General features: G+C 37.4%; 1 protein-coding gene across 4 annotated transcripts in view; it reads right to left on the bottom strand.

The window, feature by feature from the left end:
• MAP3K20 (mitogen-activated protein kinase kinase kinase 20) overlaps window positions 1-17,975 on the bottom strand; it is a 108,302-nt gene that overhangs the window by 80,556 nt on the left and 9,771 nt on the right. For 3 of the 4 annotated variants that reach the window (XM_034427530.2, XM_034427548.3, XM_034427539.3), the window contains exon 2: window positions 14,950-15,139. In XM_034427530.2, coding sequence (XP_034283421.1) covers window positions 14,950-15,108 — 159 coding nt within the window. In that variant the 5' untranslated portion in view covers window positions 15,109-15,139. Of the gene's footprint in view, window positions 1-14,949; window positions 15,140-16,038; window positions 16,109-17,975 lie in introns of those variants that run through there. The other variant, XM_087882021.1, reaches the window with a different exon arrangement.

The following is a 17,975-nucleotide window of genomic DNA, read 5'->3' as shown; positions in this document are numbered from 1 at the left end:
TTCTTACTGAAGCTTTTTAAAAATGTAGCTTACAGTGTGATCAGTTACTGTGAAATTTGGGGAAAAATGGATAGAATAGAAATGGAGCAAATAAATAAATAAGGATACGATCAGTGGTGGGTTGCCCCCAGTTCGCACCGGCTCTATAGAACCGGTAGTAAAACTTGTGGGAGCCTCCACCCACCAACCCCGACATCATCAGAACGCTTCTGCGCATGCGCAGAAGAGCGTGCGTGGCCCTGTTGCGAACCGGTAGTAAAGGTAAGTAGAACCCACCCCTGGATACAATGAATACATCAGTTTTAATCAGGATGATAGTTTTCATTATTTTACTTTAGAGTATGATTTTCAAAACTGTTCTGATCATTTGGTGTTCTTTCCCAAAGTATTTTTCATGTACAGAAAAAAAGAATGTCTATGAATAAAAAAAAAGAACAAATAAATTAGTAGTGTCTTTGTGAAAATAATCTCAACATTTTCAGACAAATAAATTGCTGTGCTCAAATCCTATAAATTTACAATGTATAGTTATCGTTGCTTTTTTTTTTACTCTGGAAAAAAAATTAAGATTTCTTTTTTCTCCTTCTCTTAAGAAGCAGTGGAAATAACAAATTTTATTTCACAGAATTCCCTATTATCAAATCAAGCCAAAAGGATGGAAACTTTACTGAAAAACTGACAAAGAGCTTAAACCCCTTCTCTCCACAGCTCGTTTCAAAGAGGTATTTGGAAATAAAGCGAAGTGCTGAAATGTTTAAAAGGCATGGGACAGAAATATATCATCTAAATCTGATTGTGGTCCAAATCTAACCAACTGTTAAGGCGAGCATTAAGAATGTAGGTACACTTCTGCCTAATAAAATTGAATCAAACACTTTGCATCCAAGTCTCCATGTGAGCTTTTATGCAAACTTCTAAAGTGCAAAGAATCCTGGGGCGGAAAAGCTATTCTGAGAGCTTTCACATAGTTCATATAATTAGGGAAACCACTTCCTTTGATTGTAAGTGTTCAAAACAGCTGAATTTCTTCTGTCGAAAGAACTGTGATTTGGGTCACCTCTTTTTTCTTCCTCTTTCAAGTTTTCCAGGATAAGAAGTAAGTGGCTGTGGGAGCACATTAGTGAGCAAATATATATATATATATCAGTTTTTGTTTTAAAGATTGAACTTGGGCTATTCAAAAGATCACTCGTTTGAGAGCTACCTTTTCCCCCCCATCCTTTGGCTCCTTCCTTTACCCTCAAGGTCTCTTTTGCACCACGAGTGAACAGAGTTCAAAATGCCAATTTAAGGGCAAAAGAAACCTAGTTTATGATTCATAAAAAATGGAATTGTATTTTTGCTTTGTACTTTTGGGGATGAATGTATAATTGGAAAGGGGCAGAAACGGTAATGCGGCGCCCTCTCTACCCTGACGTCTTTTAGCAGTTCTAAACATTGATTGAGCTGAAAAAGAAGAAGAAAAAAATCCAGATCTGTAAAAGATGATAAAGAATAATATTAGCTTTGCTTTTGAGAATAGCTATCAGTAACTCTCTCTCTCTCTCTCTCTCTCTCTCTCTCTCTCTCTCTCTCTCTCTCTCTCTCTCTCTCTCTCTCTCTCTCTCTCTCCCTCTCTCTTTAAAAAAGGGGGGATTAATTAACCAGGGGAAAAAGTCATTGTGTTTAAAAATGAGTGTTAAAGCTGTGATCAGATGAAGCGCCATTTATTCCAAAAGACTTTTTCCCTCCAACCAGCCACTCTCATTTGCAGAGCAGATCCTCTTTCCATAGCATCTCTCTTACAATTAAAAATAAAAATGATCGCACAGACCATCCACGTAATGTGTAAAACAATTTAAGCTCTCAGGCATCTTTCCTCCTCCTTGGCTATCATCCAAGATAAACTCACTATGCTTCAGCCTTCCCCAGCCCATTACCTCTCCCAAGTGTGTTGGGATTGCACACTCTTGCCATGCTGGAGGGAATTATGGAGGCACCAGGTAAAGCAAGTAACTATCGTGAAACTGATTTAAACTTTTTCTTGGATTCTATTATTTTAGCACAGAGAACAAATATTTTTGAAAACTGTTGCTGTTGTATTTCCATAAACCAAGGTAGTGCCAAATATAGCCCTGGGACTACTGGGCAATCCTATGACCAGCTTCCCCATTGACTTTTCTTGCCAGAAGCTGATGAGAAAGGTCACAAATCATGATCAAATGATCGCAGGAACATTGCAATACTTGTAAGTATGAAGACTAGTTGTAACTACCATTCGTTCAACACCATTGTAAGTTTGAGCAGTTGCTGAATGAGCAGTCATTAAATAAGGACCACCTGTACATAATGTGAAACATTAGTAACTTGGCAAGTTCTTAACCTAATATATAAATACTGTATGTGTTTCTATACCCTTCCCACTTTATCTAATTCAGAAAGATGGGTGAAAATGTGGTTATAAGAAGATGCAGCAGTTTGATACAGTAATATATAAGGTCAATTAAAGTTAAAAATTAATATAATGGCAGTATTGTCATGACAAAAATTGGATGTGTACATTTAAATAATTTAGATTACATTGTCAATCACATTAATAAAAAAGTAACCATTTAATATCATAGGTTATTTGATGTAGCAAATGCAGTTATTCATGCTTATTTTGTTCATACGCTGCTGAACTTAATTCAAGATGGCAGCACAAGCTGTACCATAATTCATACTCTGTTGCTATACAATGCACTGCTTTGATTTTTTTTAATGAAAATGCATGTGCTATATGAAAATAAATGGACTTTACTAATTCCTGAGGCAGTCTTATGCTTCTCATTTTCCTGTCCATTGCTCTTCCTTTCTTTGATGTTGAATGTGCACTATTGTATTAAGATACACATTCATCATGGTTATTTAGCAATATGTTTTGCTGAAACTAAAATCTTGCTGCTCCAGAATCCATCTCAAGTTGAGTTCCACTACTCTCTTTAGAATAATTGTATCTGGAGTGTCTGAATTAATTAATCTAATTTTTTGAATTAATCTTGAATTAATCTAAATTCTTAAAGAAGTGTATGATACAACCCTTTCATTCTAAGAACAGCAAGTATGAAGGAATGACAGAAATGAATCCACAGAAAGTAGAATAAACTGAAAAGCTGTCAGAGGATCTGCCTCCATCAGTGTAATTATCCTACCTAAGTTTTATAGCATCTCTTCAAAAACAGAAGCATCATATTTACACTAATCTACGTTAGCGTATGGCTATTCCTGCATTAGATCACTCCTTCTTTAATTTATTCTACATCATTTTTACTAAAACTTTCAAAAACAGAAAATAAAAATTAGGACAAACTAATATAGAGTAAGAGAAAAAAAGGAAAAGAAGTCAAGCAGAAAGCATAAAATGCAAGAAAAGAAAAAAAGTTAAAGAAAAATAGATACAATAGAAAAGAAAGGGAAAAAATATATGAAAAAGTGGCTTCCAATATTCTTCACAGAAGTTATAAACAAAATATATTTTCACCTGTTTCTCTAAAATGACATTATATTCTTCTTACTATCATCTACCCTACGTAATCATCAAAGTTATGACACAAGTTCATTTTTTTCATCTTTATGCAAAATGTCCATAAGAAGTTTCCAGTCACCAATCAACATACATTTTGTTTTTTCTCTGACAATACAGGTAGACCTCGACTTGCGACCACATTTGAGCCCAAAATTTATATTGTTAAATGAGAAATTGGTTAAGTGAATTTTGCCCCATTTTATGATTTTTCTTGCCCCAGTTTTTAAATGAATCAATGCAGTTCTTAAATGAGTAACATGGTTGTTAAGTGAATCTGGTTTCCCCATTGACTTTGCTTGTCAGAAGGTTGCAAAAGGAGATCACATGACTCTGTGACACTGCAACAGTCATAAATGTGAATCAGTTGTCAAGCATCAGAATCAGTGGTGGGTTGCTACCGGTTCGCACTGGATCGGGCGAACTAGTAGCAGCGGCGGCAGGAGGCTCCGCCCACCCACCCAGACATCTCTGCGCATGCACAGAAGCATCGCGCATGAGCGTGAACATCCATGCACCCACGACCAAACCGGTAGTGAACGAAATTGAAACCCATTACTGATCAGAATGTAGATCACGTGACCATTGGGATACTACAACTCTCATTAGTGTGAAAAATTGCCATAAGTAATTTTTTTTCAGTGCGGTTGTAACTTTGAATGGTCACTAAATCAACTGTTGTAAATTGAGGATTACCTATATCTGTTATTTTATCTGTGTTTTACCAACCATTCCTCCATAGTGGTATCATCAAATCTTTCCATCTCTATAATCTCACTTCAGTAATCCTATATAGAACTGCATTATATCATTCCTAAAAATTCGTGTTCCTGTGAAGCAATTCCTGCAATTGTATATTTATACAAGAGTGACCGAAGCGGTAGCCTTTTTCTGTATCTGTTCACTGCCCAGTTAATATAAACAGGTGCTCAATGTTTCCTTACAACTGTTTATGCTGCCCTCTTAAAAAAGAAACTTTCTTCAGACACATCTTAAATGGCAGAAAGTATAAGCACAGAGGAACTTCATGAGTCCGCAACTGCATTACTTTATTATTCCATTTAATGTTTTCCCTACACATTTAGCTCCAGATAACAAATATTTTGTCTAGTTCCTAGCTTTTATTAGCAAAGAATAATCACTTTCTAAATATTTACAAAGAATGACCATTAGAATATCCTTTAATATTTTTTTAACAATTTTGTAGGCCACATTACTAGCTGTCCAGGGCCATATTCAGCCTGTAGGCCACAGGCTGGACATGCCTGATCTAAATTCTTGGTAAGAAGATAAACAGAACTGGATAATATAATCCATTAAATGGATAATCAGATTTGTTCCCTAAAGTAAGGCACCCGGTGGTATGGCAGTCGAGGAATGGAGCTTAAATAGCCTTACAGACCACATTTTGTTGTGTGCCTTCAAATCCATACTGACTCCTGATGACTGTTAGGACTAATCCTAACAAACTTTGGGGGCAAGATTTCGGAAGTGGTTTACCATTTCCTTCTTCCTATGGCTGATTTTGATCCGCCAGCTGGTTGTTTTTGTGTCTAAGGTGGGATTAGAAATCATGATTCCTAACCTGGTGCCTTAACCACTGTGCCATACTAGCTCTTTACATACTGCATACACTGCATACAAAGATGTGTGTATGTGTATGTATGCATGTATATATGTATATGTGTGAGTATACACATACAGTACATACACACACTCACACACACACACACACACACAATACTCAGATAACCCAGTGGTTTTTTTTACATTTCATCTTTAGAGGAAACCCAAAGGGATTTCAATTAGCCACAACACACTTATAAATTAGCCACAGCCATATGACTTACTTCGTCAGTTTATTTTGTGTTTACTTTATTACAGTGGCGAAATGTAAAATTTGTCACTACCGGTTCTGTGGGCGTGGCTTGGTGGTGGTGGTAGTAATATGACTGAGTGGGCGTGGCCAACTTTTTTTTTTTTTTTTACTTTTAAAACCATTTTTTCTACTACCTCTTTGGCTGAAGAGGTTGTAAAAAAAATGCTTTAAAAGCCTCTGACGATCCCAGCTGACTTGCCTGATCGGCAAAGGCTTTTTTCCCCTTTAAAAACATGTTTTCTATAACCTCTTTGGCCAAAGAGGTTGTAGAAAAAATGTTTTTAAAAGCCTCTGATGATCCCAGCTGAGCCACGTGATCATCAGAGGCTTTTTTTTTAACTTTTAAAAACATTTTTTTGGCCAAAGAGGTTATAGAAAAAATGCTTTTAAAAATAAAAAAAAGCCTCTGATGATTGCGTGGCTCGTGGGGGGGGGGCAGAGATTTTTTGCTACCAGTTCTCCGAACCACCCGCCTCCATCACTACCGGATTGAGCAACCCGGTCCAAACCGGGAGCATTTCACCCCTGCTTTATTAGGATCTTTTTTCTGTCTCTTTCCCTTAGTTAAATGTGTTAAAATTTAGAATCATAGGGCTGGAAAGGACCTTGGAGGTCTTCTAGTCCAACCCCCTGCCCAAGGCAGGAGACCTTATTGCATCCTGGACAAATGGTTGCCCTATCTTTTCTTGAAAATCTCCAACTATGGAGCATCCACAACTCTGGGAGGCAAACTGTTCCACTGATTAATTATTCTCACTCTACTCATGTTCCAGTAAGAGCCTCATGTACAGTCTAAAACATTCTGTCATATAAACGTAATAGAGAACCCTGCAATCTTTTATGAGCACCTCAGACGAAGACATGCAAAAACTTATTAACTGGGTTATCTGCTGCTGTAAAATTCCAGCCTATGTAAAATGTTTTAATCTGATTTACAGACTTTGTCCATTAAAAAGGTGACCAGAATTTTTAGAATTACTTGTTGGTGCTTTGGAGAAGAAGCAGAGGGCAATTAAGTGTGATTTTTAAATCAGAGTACTATCAGTTGCTCTAGCCTCCAGTATCTTTGGGAGGAAGGGGTTGTGGAGAAAACTTCAGCAACTTCAACCATTTACTCACATAGCTATATTCCTTAGCCTTAGATGTTGTAAACAAATGTTTTGTGATTTATCTGGCAGCTTATTGTCTTTCTGGAAAGGAAAAAGTAAGCTGGAGGGAGGGAATTATGTACATTTGGCATAATCTCTCCCCCAAATGACTATTAGACTGCATTTTAAGAGCCTTGGTGGTGCAGCAGACTAAAGTGCTGTTAAATAGCACCAGCTGCCTGCAATTACTGCAAGTTCAAATCTCACCAGGCTCAAGGTTGACTCAGCCTTCCATCCTTTCGAGGTAGGTAAATTGAGGACCCGGATTGTGGGGGCAATAAGCCAACTTTGTATAGAACAACACTGCTTGAGGGGAAGGCGAAAGCCCTACTAAGCAGGTATATACAAAAGTATGAAGGCTATTGCTTAACGCATTGTAAGCCGCCCTGAGTCTCCGGAGAAGGGTGGCATATAAATCGAACCAATAAATATCACTCAGTCCCAGCAATCTTCACTGGCTAACACAGATTGCTCCATTCATACTAATGGTTATAAGCACTTATTCCTCAGCCAGTTAAATCCTAAAATCCTCTGGAGCTTAGCCAAACCTGATTGCTCTCTGACCCACCAAGACCTCAGAAGTTTCTACTTATATGAGACATCACCGGAACCTCTACTATTGTGAAGTGTTCTTCAGGGATCAAGCTAAACTACAAACTCTTTTTTTTTTTTACATTTCTTACAAGCTATCCATTATTTCAACACCTTATCTCTCTGTGTAACCAGCATCTACCTTTGAAAGTGTAGGATTTTCATCTATTTATTTTTTTTATTGTGTTATGAGATAAATTCTTCCCGCTTATATTAGCTTTAAAATATGTATTTCTTTTGGACTGTAAGAACACAACTTGAATTATATGAATTAGAGGTATCCGTAGGAGATTTGGTTTCTGGATTTGAATGATTGTCAACCCAACAAGGTAGACAAGACTAAAAACCAAAGCTAAAGTCCCAACGGTGCTTTTTCATGAGGCAAACTGGTCTTTCTGGTTTTTCTTTGAAGACATTTCGCTTCTCATCCAAGTAGCTTCTTTAGCTCTATAGCTCTATAAAGCTATATATAGGTTGCAAGTCTGAATTTGCTTCCCTCCATCATGTTATCTTCTGGGAACTGTGGAGGGGCTTGTCCAAGACATTTAGTCAAATTAATTTCTTGGTCCTGTTATCTGACTGCTGTCTTCCTCCTGTCTTATTTCCTTTAGAGGTAGTCCTCAATTTATGACTGGTCATTTAGCAACTGTTCAAAGTTACAAACTACCTGAAAAGGAGGACTTACGACCAGGGGAGAACCGGTAGCGATAAAAACTACTGGTTTGGGAGAACCGGTAGTAAAAAAAAGCTACCGATTCCTCCGAACCCGTATTTCTGATGATCAGCTAGGGTTGGCACAGGGTTTAGTTTTGCTAGAAAGCAGGAAATCTTGCTTTCTAGCGAAGCTAAATCGCGCGCCACAGCTGATCCCCCCCTCGCTTCTACTTACCTTCCCAAGCCCCCTTTTGGCACGCACTGTGCATACACATGCAAAGTGTGTTTGGCATGCAGCGTGCATGTGCGGTCAGCGAACCGGTAGCAAATTGGTTCGGGCAAATTGGTTCTGGGCAAACCCCAGATTGAAGTAATGTGTCCAGACTTCAAGCACTGAACAATATGACCTCATTTAGGGCCATTTGCAATGTCCTTCCATCAAGTGACCGCGTTTTACAATGGTTTTGCAGAAAATCAGCACTTATTTCCAGTTTTCATGCCAATAGCAAACAATGGGTTTATACTTACAACTGCCATATTGACTTAATGACTGCTGCAAAAAATATCATAAAATCGGGCTGGTCATCTAACTTACCTGTTTTACAACCATTATGATTCACAACCATAATGGGAAAGGTTCTATTCTGGTTGTAACTCAAGGACTACCTGTGCAGTGATGGATTTCCTCATCTCACAAGGATCGCAAACACATATTTCACTGAAATATGGGAAAACGTGATCAGGAGGGATTTAAACTAAATTCTTTAGAAATTCCTTGTGAACTATAGAAGAAAGGTGGATTCTTGTGGTAATGGGATTTATTAAAACAAAACAAAAATCAGTAAGGAAGAAACTTTAGCTCATAAGCTTCATCGCTTCATTGTCTATATATGCAGTACCAATACCCAGAATATAGAAAATAAATAAAATTAAAATGACTTTATTAAAATGTATTGAAATAACTTTTCAATATAGAATTTAAAAGGTATTATGGAGACTTGGTGGAATGAACCCAAAAATGGAATGTAGCAATTTGTTCAAAAGAAACAGAAGCAATAAAAGGAGGAAATATACTTTACTTGTAAATGAATTAACTTCACTGTGCTAAAAAAATGTGGATTAAAATGAATGGAAGGATGCAGGAATGGAAGGATGCAGGACTGCTGTTGTTGATATTTCCTTACATCCATAAAACTATGGAGAAAATGCTTCCAAAAACAAATTGCAAATCTTTGATCAAGACATGATAAAGCGTTGGTGGGGACTTCAATTATCCCAACATTTGTTAGGAGAGAAACATTGCCAAGCATTGTGCTTCCAGGAAATTCCTCAGTTGCCTTTCCAGTAACTTTCTCTTTCGGTGAGTGGAAAAGGGTGTAAGAGAATGAGATATTCTTGACCTGACACAACCCAACAGAGAAGATATAATCAAGGAAATAGAAATAGGAGGATCATTTGGAGACCCAATGGCCTTTCAACTCTATCTTTACTGCATTTTTACTCATTCTGCATTTTTACTCATACATTTCATCCTGTATTTATTCAGCTATCATTAGTACTTGCCATCACTTTTTCAATCTGCACAAAAATCTCATAGGGCAGAGGTGTCAAACTCACGGTGTCATGTTGTCACGTGACATATCATGACTTTTTTTCCCCTTCACTAAACCGGGAGAGAGCATGGCCAGCAGGTGATGCATCTAGCCCATGGGCCACACGTTTGACAACCCTGTCTCAGGTTATCTAGTTAAAAGTTAACTCAGATATTTCTCACCATAAGGTCTGCTCTCCCTCTCCAACAAACTTACATGTCTACTGTGTCCCCAAATCTACACCAAACGGTTCCCGTGACAAACCACAATTAGGGCACCCACAAGATTAGAAGCTCTTCCTCCACTTTGTGTTATAAATCATCATCTGCAGCAATGCCCACATGGATTCTATATCGGAGAAATAGAACAAACTTTGTACAGAATGGACACAAGTCTGGCATCAGTAATCAAGCAAGATTGAAGTAATATCAAAGCATTTTAACCTCCCAGAACACCTATTGTATTTGTTGAGACCTTCTGAGATTGCCTGAAATGATTATTTATGTATGGCACTTCAACAACTGCTTACTTAATGATGCTGTTAAAAGTCCAGCTTTCCCAAAACAGTAATTTCTGTTATTGTTTTGGGAAAGCTGGACTTTAACAGCACCATTAAGTAAGCAGTTGTTGAACTGCCATACATAATTGTTTCAGGCAATCTCAGAAGGGCTCAACAAATGCAATAGGTTTTTAACATATTAAAATTGTTAACCAATAAGGTGCTAGTAATATGGGTCACATATAGCCTTTTTCTATACAACCAACCTCTCTTCCCTGATCTGTCCTCTACACCTTTTTCTTTTTGCTTTTTCTTGCCCCCATCTCCCCCCAGTTTAAATCCTACATCAGTCTAGTCACTCTGCATATGTGATGAAGTTAGCTGCAACTCACAAAAGCTTATACCTTTTAATCAGTTAGTTGGAAAAATTACTGCCAGATTCCTGATTTTTTTTGCCACCATAGACTAAGACAGCTTTTCTCCTATAGTGGGATACCGAGGTTGTAATTTTTTGTTGCAAATCTACTGTATAAACAGAATAAACTGCTAGTGTGAATCTCTTGACAGTGTGCTATAAATTAAATTAAACATGCCAGACGCATATAATTCTAACACTTCCAAGAACCCAGACAGTATATACAACTACCCTACTCTCAAATTACAAAACTGCTCAATTTATCTAAAAATGTAAAATTTTTCTATTAGCACATGAATTTCCCATGACGCATATAAGCCTTATATTTGCTGGTACAAACAACAACAAGCAAAGTATTTTAATTAAAAATTTCCAAGAATGAAACAGGCTCCAAACTGACTGCCAAAAGTATATTTATGGAAAGGAACTGCAATGGCATCTCAATGATTTTAAAATAAAAAGTTTCAACCATAACGAAATTATTAACCTAATCAACTAATAATGGAGTTATATTAAGGCTGAATTTCTCAAGTAATTTGAGGATATTTAGATCTGCGAGGGACATAGACGTTTGCAATCTGAATTAAATTAAAATGGGAGTGCTAAGAATTTACTTGGGTTGGTCTTGATACCCAATGGGCATATTCATGTACATTTCTTAGCAGCAACACAGACACAGTTTGTTACTACTTCTTTTTATATATATTTTCCAGCTTCCCCATCTAATTGTCTAATGGTTGTCTAATTTACAATCCTCAGATTTCCTGGTGGTCTTCTATATGACTCTCCAGCTTTATTGACATTAGCAAGAAGAGGCTATGTGAAGGCCCTTAATTTACGAATTAAGGAGGAAAAGACATGGCTTACTCTAGGCAATGAAAATTATAGTTCTATTTCATTTTGAGATATTTTTAGAAACATGCTTCAAAGTGTAAAATAGTTGTCCTTGTGCTAGACTGCATGACTCCTTCAACTGAATGTGGGACCACCTTAAAGCAGATTTTGGAAGGAGAGGAGAAAGCAAAGTAAAAACAAGCCAGAATGTGCAAGCAGATGTCTACTTGCATAACACATAATAGAGCAGGGGTCTCCAACCCCCGGGCCGTGGCCTGTTCGAAACTGGGCTCTGGGAGAAATGGACAGGCAGGTGAGTGTGAAGCTCCACTTGTGCAAGCGGAGGGCACATGCACGCAATGCTCACACAAATGCTGTGCATGTGCATCTGCCACTCACACGCGCACCCACACGCCGGGCTGCCAAACTGGAAAAGTTGGGGATTGCTGCAATAGAGCACAGAAATTTTGGTTTAATTAATACAAGAATATCAGGTGAGTGTGGTGGCCTAGAGATAGAGCTGTCACCTCACAATCAGGAGGTTGTGAGTTCAATCCTAGGTAGCGGCAGATATTTCTCTCTCTGGGCGTAAAGAGAAAATACCTGCCGCGAACTCCACATAGGCATCAGGCAGGGCATCCGACCAGTAAACGTTCAGCTCCATTTAGTTACCTCAACTCCAGCTCAGTGCAAGGGATTACAGGGTCGTTAAAAGAAAAAAAAATCTGGAATATTAAATAAAGGTCCTTTAATTCTTTTGAGTAAAGTTCTATTCCACTCAGTTAGGAAGCTCCACTGAATTCAGTTAAACCTACTCTCAAGTAGACCTCTATAGAAGCAATTTTTGACACTATTGAATTGGATTTACTAATACTGCTTTGAATTTAACTGTACTGTTTTTATTCTTAATCTTTGGAATTTGCATTTTTAATTATTTAAGCTGCATTGAATAGATAGAAAGTCAGGAGACAAATTAACAATGAATAAATAATAAAAACAAAGTATCAAGCAAAGTGGTCCTTTGATCCTGAGAAATACAAATAATCATAATAACAATTATTATGATGATTACTACAGTAACTATTTATACTATTTATAACTATTTAGACTATTATGCAACTGTTTCATAAAAACTGAAATTGATTGCTGATATAAACTTTAAAGGAATTTTCTTATGCAGTTCACATTTCAAATACTTGTTCAGTTCTCAGTTTCAAATATATCAATTTTTTCAATAAAGAAATAAATTATAAATAAAGAAGAAATAAAGATGAGTCTCGCACTGGCTGTTATACAGGTTGCAAAACAGATATTAAGACTACTTAAAGCTTGACTTCGTTGTATTTTATCTGATTTTCTGTGTTTACCACTTTGTTGTTTTTTCTTTAAATTCTCCAAGACAACCAAGGGAATGTTGATTTAATGAGAACATTTCATAAGAATGTTGTAATTTGGTTTGCAACAGGCAGTGTTCGATTTACAAACACAATCAAACCCAAAATGTATGTTGCTAAGCAAGACAGTTGTTACCATATTTTTCGGAGTATAAGACGCAACTTAGTTTTTGAGGAGGAAAATAAGAAAAAAGAATCTGCCTACCAGGTATTCATCTGGCTAGCCTCCTTAGCCTGGTCAGCTTCAGCACATTAGTTTACTGGTTTTGAGTGCTTGCGAGTGCTTTTTATCCCCTACTTGGGGATAAAAACCAGCTTCTAAAGCACAGCTGAGAGGGAGCAGCAATGAGAAAAGCAGGCAAAGCTCAGAAGATCGCTTCACTCGCTAGCGCCTCGTTAGGTCTGAAAAAAAGCTTCTAAAGCACAGCTGAAAGTTGGAGGGAGCAGGCAAAGTGGAAGATTGCTAGCACCTCGTTAGGGTTTCTAAAACACAGCTGAGAGTCAGAGGGAGCAGGCAAAGCCCAAGGAAGATTGCTTCACTCCCTAGAGCTGAAGAAAAAGCTTCGAAAAAGCTGCATTCAGAGTATAAGACACACCCAAATTTTCAGCCTCTTTTAGGGGGGCAAAAGTGCATCTTATACTCTGAAAAATATGGTAACTGAATTTTGCCCCATTTTACAATCTTTTTGCCACAGTTGTTAAGGGAATAATGGCATTTGTTAAGTGAATCATGTGGTTGTTAAATGAATCTGGCTTCCCCCATTCATTTTGCTTGTTGGCTGGGAAGGAACAAATGATGATCACATGACCCTGGAATAGTGCAACCGTCATAAGAACTTGCCAGTTGCCAAGCACCTAAATTCTAATCACATGACCATGGGGAAGCTGCAACAATTGTGAAAAACAATACAAAAACAGTCCTGAGTCACTTTTTCCAGTGCTGTGGTAACTACGAACTAAATAAAAGGTTTACTCTCTTCAAACAAATCAATTTGATTTACTCTCCGGTTAATCCATATTGAATTGGGGCCTACTACTCTGGCTAATAATTGAAATGTGGATTTAATGCTGTCCATAATATGAAAATCTTTTCTGACAAGACTACTATTGCTACTACTACTATTACTACTACTACGGTACTATTTCTCTGCCATGAAATAAATATAGAAAGATCGAGATGTTAAAAGTATTGTTGACTGACTCAGCTTTCCATCCTTCCGAGTTGGGTAAAATGAGGACCCAGATTGTTGGGGGCAATATGCTGACTTTGTAAACTGCTTAGAGACGGCTGTAAAGCACTGTGAAACGGTATATAAGTCTAAGTGCTATTTTTTTTTTAATTTGATTTATATGCCGCCCTTCTCCGGAGACTCAGGGCGGCTTACAGTGCATTCAGCAATAGCCTTCATACTTTTGTATATTTATACAAAGTCAGCTTATTGCCCCCACAAACTGGGTCCTCATTTAACCTACCTTAGAAAGGATGGAAGGCTGAGTCAACCTTGAGCCTTGGAGAGATTCGAACCAGCAGTAAATTGCAGGCAGCTGTGTTAATAACAGGGTGCTTTAAACCACTGTAGTACCAAGGCTCTTGGTATTGTTATTGTTATTGCTATTGTATGTTCATATTCTTTCTACTAAAGCCACTTTCTTCATAGTGTGGAAGTATTATCTCTGTATTAGGAACTAGCCCTACATATATTATTTCTAAGGAGGAACTTTGATACCCCTTTCCACACATGCACAGAGCCCCATCACCGCCCCATCCAAGTCAAGAAATATTCACTACTACAATTTCCTCCTCTTTCAGGACAATCAAATTCAGGATTGTTAACAGCACTGCCTTGCTTTAGAATGGAAGGACAGATTCTTATTGAGAATGCCTATTAGTATTACAACACATTTCCAAAAATACAAGTCTGACTGAAATACGACGTTGCACTCCAAGCCTGCAACCTTGTCCCAATAAAAAGCATGTGATTCCCAGGAAAACCAACATGACAAGTAACTTGATATCTGAGTACCAAAATCCAATCCTGGAGCAGCACCTATTTTAACAAAAGATAGAGCATCTTATTTACCTGCTTAAAAATCAGGAAGTAAAAATGATTTGATTCTACTCTACTCTTTTAACATATTGTTTTCTATATTTACAGTTTAATACATTCTCACTATGTTAACTTTATTTGAGGTTTAATTAATTTATTCTGTCCAAAGTATTGTGCTATCCACGTTCCAACTGTAAAATGGTTTTCTGGTTTTTGTTAATAGTACAGTTTCCCAGTATTATATTCTTGAGAATTGAAGGAGAAAACACATCCCAGAATTCAGAAACACCGAAAACAAAGAGCTGGGACTATAACTTCCAGTTCAAAGCGTAAATGTAATGTTCACGGCCTTACCTCTTTTTCTATTTTTAGCAGCTTCTTCACAGCCACCTCCTTGTCCTGAGAAACCCATCGGGCTCGATATACACTCCCAAAACTTCCGCCGCCACAGTTTTCAAAGAACTGCAGATCATCGAATTTAATTTGCACAAATGAAGCACCGAGAGACAACATCTCATAATGACAATATATACCACCAAAAAATCTGTAAGGAAAAGGTGGGGGGGGAAAATATTAGATTTCTGATCTCACGAATCACTGAATTCTTAACTTTCCTTTATACCACAATGCAAATAAGTTCTTATTGACACAAAAAGCTGTGAGACTCACATTGCATACCTTCAGTCCAAAGTCCCCAAATAATTTTTTTCTACAGGAGCAACTAGAACATAAAGCACATTTCCTCCTATGTTCGGATCCTACAGCACTACCGGAAAAGGTTCCTGTATGTGTGCCTGCACATATCGAAAGAGAGACCAATTCCCTTACAGTGACATATGCTGTCAAAAGGAAAGGATATTTGCAACTGTCAGCTTGCCTAGGAGCTTTGGAATCTAGGCAATGCCATGAATCTTTGTTGAATCACTTGAAGAAATATACACAACCTAAGTCCCTGAATAATCTGACACAACATTCATCTTTCCAGACCGAGCACCCTGCCTGCAAATCTTTGCTAAAGAATAAATACTTGATTTGGAGTTTTAAGTGTAACTGGCCAAAATACATTTTTTCCCTTCATTCATGGCTTAATTGTAGTTGCAGAAAAAGGGAGCAATGGTATAGTCAGTCTCTCTCTTTCCCTTTCTCTCTCTCTCTCCCTCCCTCCCTCCCTCCTTCCTTCCTTCCCCCCTCCCCCCATACATGAATACCATGTCAGAGTTTAGTTGGTTTTATACTTAAATTGGATCATATCATGTTGTTCACCAATAGGACATAACATTATTGATTAAAATCATAAATTAAAAAATCAGCTGCTAATTTTTTTTAAAAAAAAAATAATTCTAACAGTTTGGGACTGGATCTCTGAATAAATGTGATCCTTTCTCAAAATAAGATCTTAAAAACCTTTTCACAACAAGCATTACATTAATATAGATAAAGTACCTTAGATAATTTTATAAATGTATTTCTGTACAGTTGTGGACAGAACTGAGTGCTGTTCTCAAGCAGAACCAAAAAGGACACTACGCCAAATGAACTTAAAACAAAAATTCTCACCAGCCAGGATGGTTAAAATAAATAATGCAAAGGTTTGGAGAACTAAATGGCACACCTGGCTCAGTCCTGATAACCACATACATGCATTCTTAATTCTGGAGAACAAAAAAACGATTGTAGAAACTATACGTGATGGTGACAGGGAATTCTAAATATGGAATTGGTAATCCGAAGAAATACACCAAGCCAACTTTATTGATTTTTTAAATCCTGTCTAAAGCCTACTGTTCTGCCAGGTATTTATAAATTATTTGTAGCTTCTATGAAATGTATGGTATACTTAAGGGGTACCTCTCTGGGTGTTTGGTTTTCTCCCTTCCATGGCTTTTTTATTAAGGTTTATTGATGATTGCTTTACATTGCCTTGGAATTTTTATAAATGGTGCAATATAAGTGCTATGTACCCATATGCAAATACATAAATACTATATCCCTTGCACTGCTATTGTATTAATAAAGTCTAGAAAGCAATGCACAGTGGGCTGGATCTACAAATAACTTCTTCAAGTAGCACAACACATTGACAAGACTGTTCTGATAAATTCTCTTTAATTCTTTGTTGCCTGAGCCCATCCAATTCACTTGCAAGCATATCCTATGAAATCCCTCAACAGCATTTTAGGGAAACCACCAAGGCCTGCGCTAGAGGAAAGAGGCTGGAGCAGATAACCAAATGAAGTTCTATGCACCTTTGTTTGGTCTTATCTAACACATTAATGCAGAACTAACTGTTCTACCAAAAAAGAGGGGGGAGAGAGAGAGAGGGAGAGAGACAGGGAGAGAGGGAGTGAGTTGATTCCACATTCATTCACAAATGAAAAGTAACATCATTTGTAAGGCTGTGGAATACATTGTGTTGCACTTATTCATACACTTGGCTCATTTTGCCATATGAATATTTAAGCCAGTATAATTTGTAGGCCTTCAGGATCCAAACAGAAAAATTCTAGCATGCAAAAGAGATTCTTGTAAACAAAATTTGCCTTTATTTGTGGCATAATTCAAGAGATAGTAAAGTCATAGTTTCTCTTTCAGATCTAAAAATTAATCATTAAACCACAATTAGTTAAATAGAGAAGCAGATAATATTCCCGCCATCTCCTCCTATATTTTATTTCAAAGAAACTTGGCATGCAGTAAAAGAATTACTTTATGATTTATTTCCTTCTATCCTCCAATGATTAATCTGTTTCATGTAAAGTAGCACTACTGCTACTACAGTATATTAGTGTGTGCCTAATGTATACTGTATCTAAATGTTTACAGTTAGTTATGTATTACTAACTCCTCCCACAGTTAATTTAAGGCTTTAATTATGCTTAGTTGTCAATCTTGCACAACTAGCAAAACAATGATCTTCTTAGGTCTTCTTGGAGCCTTCCTTGATTGGGTACACAAGATCCATTAAAACATGATCATCCTCCATTTTTGGTGATCCTCCCATCTTCTCAAGAGTTCTTCAAACTGCCTAAATTCAGAGTATTTCTTTTAGGGACTGCCAAAATTAAGGAAGCAGAGTACAAAATCATGGGAACTGAGACTGGAATCCTCCAGCCTTCTTTTACAGGTACTCCTCGACTTATGAACACAAATTTTGCGCCCAAAATTTATGTTAATAAGTGAGACATTTGTTAAGTGAGTTTTGTCTCATTTTATGACCTTTCTGGCCACAGTTGTTAAGTGAATCATTGCAGTTGTTAAGCAGTAACATGGTTGTTTTAAGTGAATCTGGCTTCCCCATTGGCTTTGCTTGTCAGAAGGTTGCAAAAGGTGATCACATGACCCCAGGACACTGCAACCGTCATAAGTATGAATCAGTTGCC

This window comes from Pantherophis guttatus, chromosome 1 (assembly GCF_059756535.1).
Source record: "Pantherophis guttatus breed Tessera chromosome 1, ASM5975653v1, whole genome shotgun sequence".
Taxonomy (NCBI): domain Eukaryota; kingdom Metazoa; phylum Chordata; class Lepidosauria; order Squamata; family Colubridae; genus Pantherophis; species Pantherophis guttatus.
This window is presented reverse-complemented; position numbering and strand designations above follow the sequence as displayed.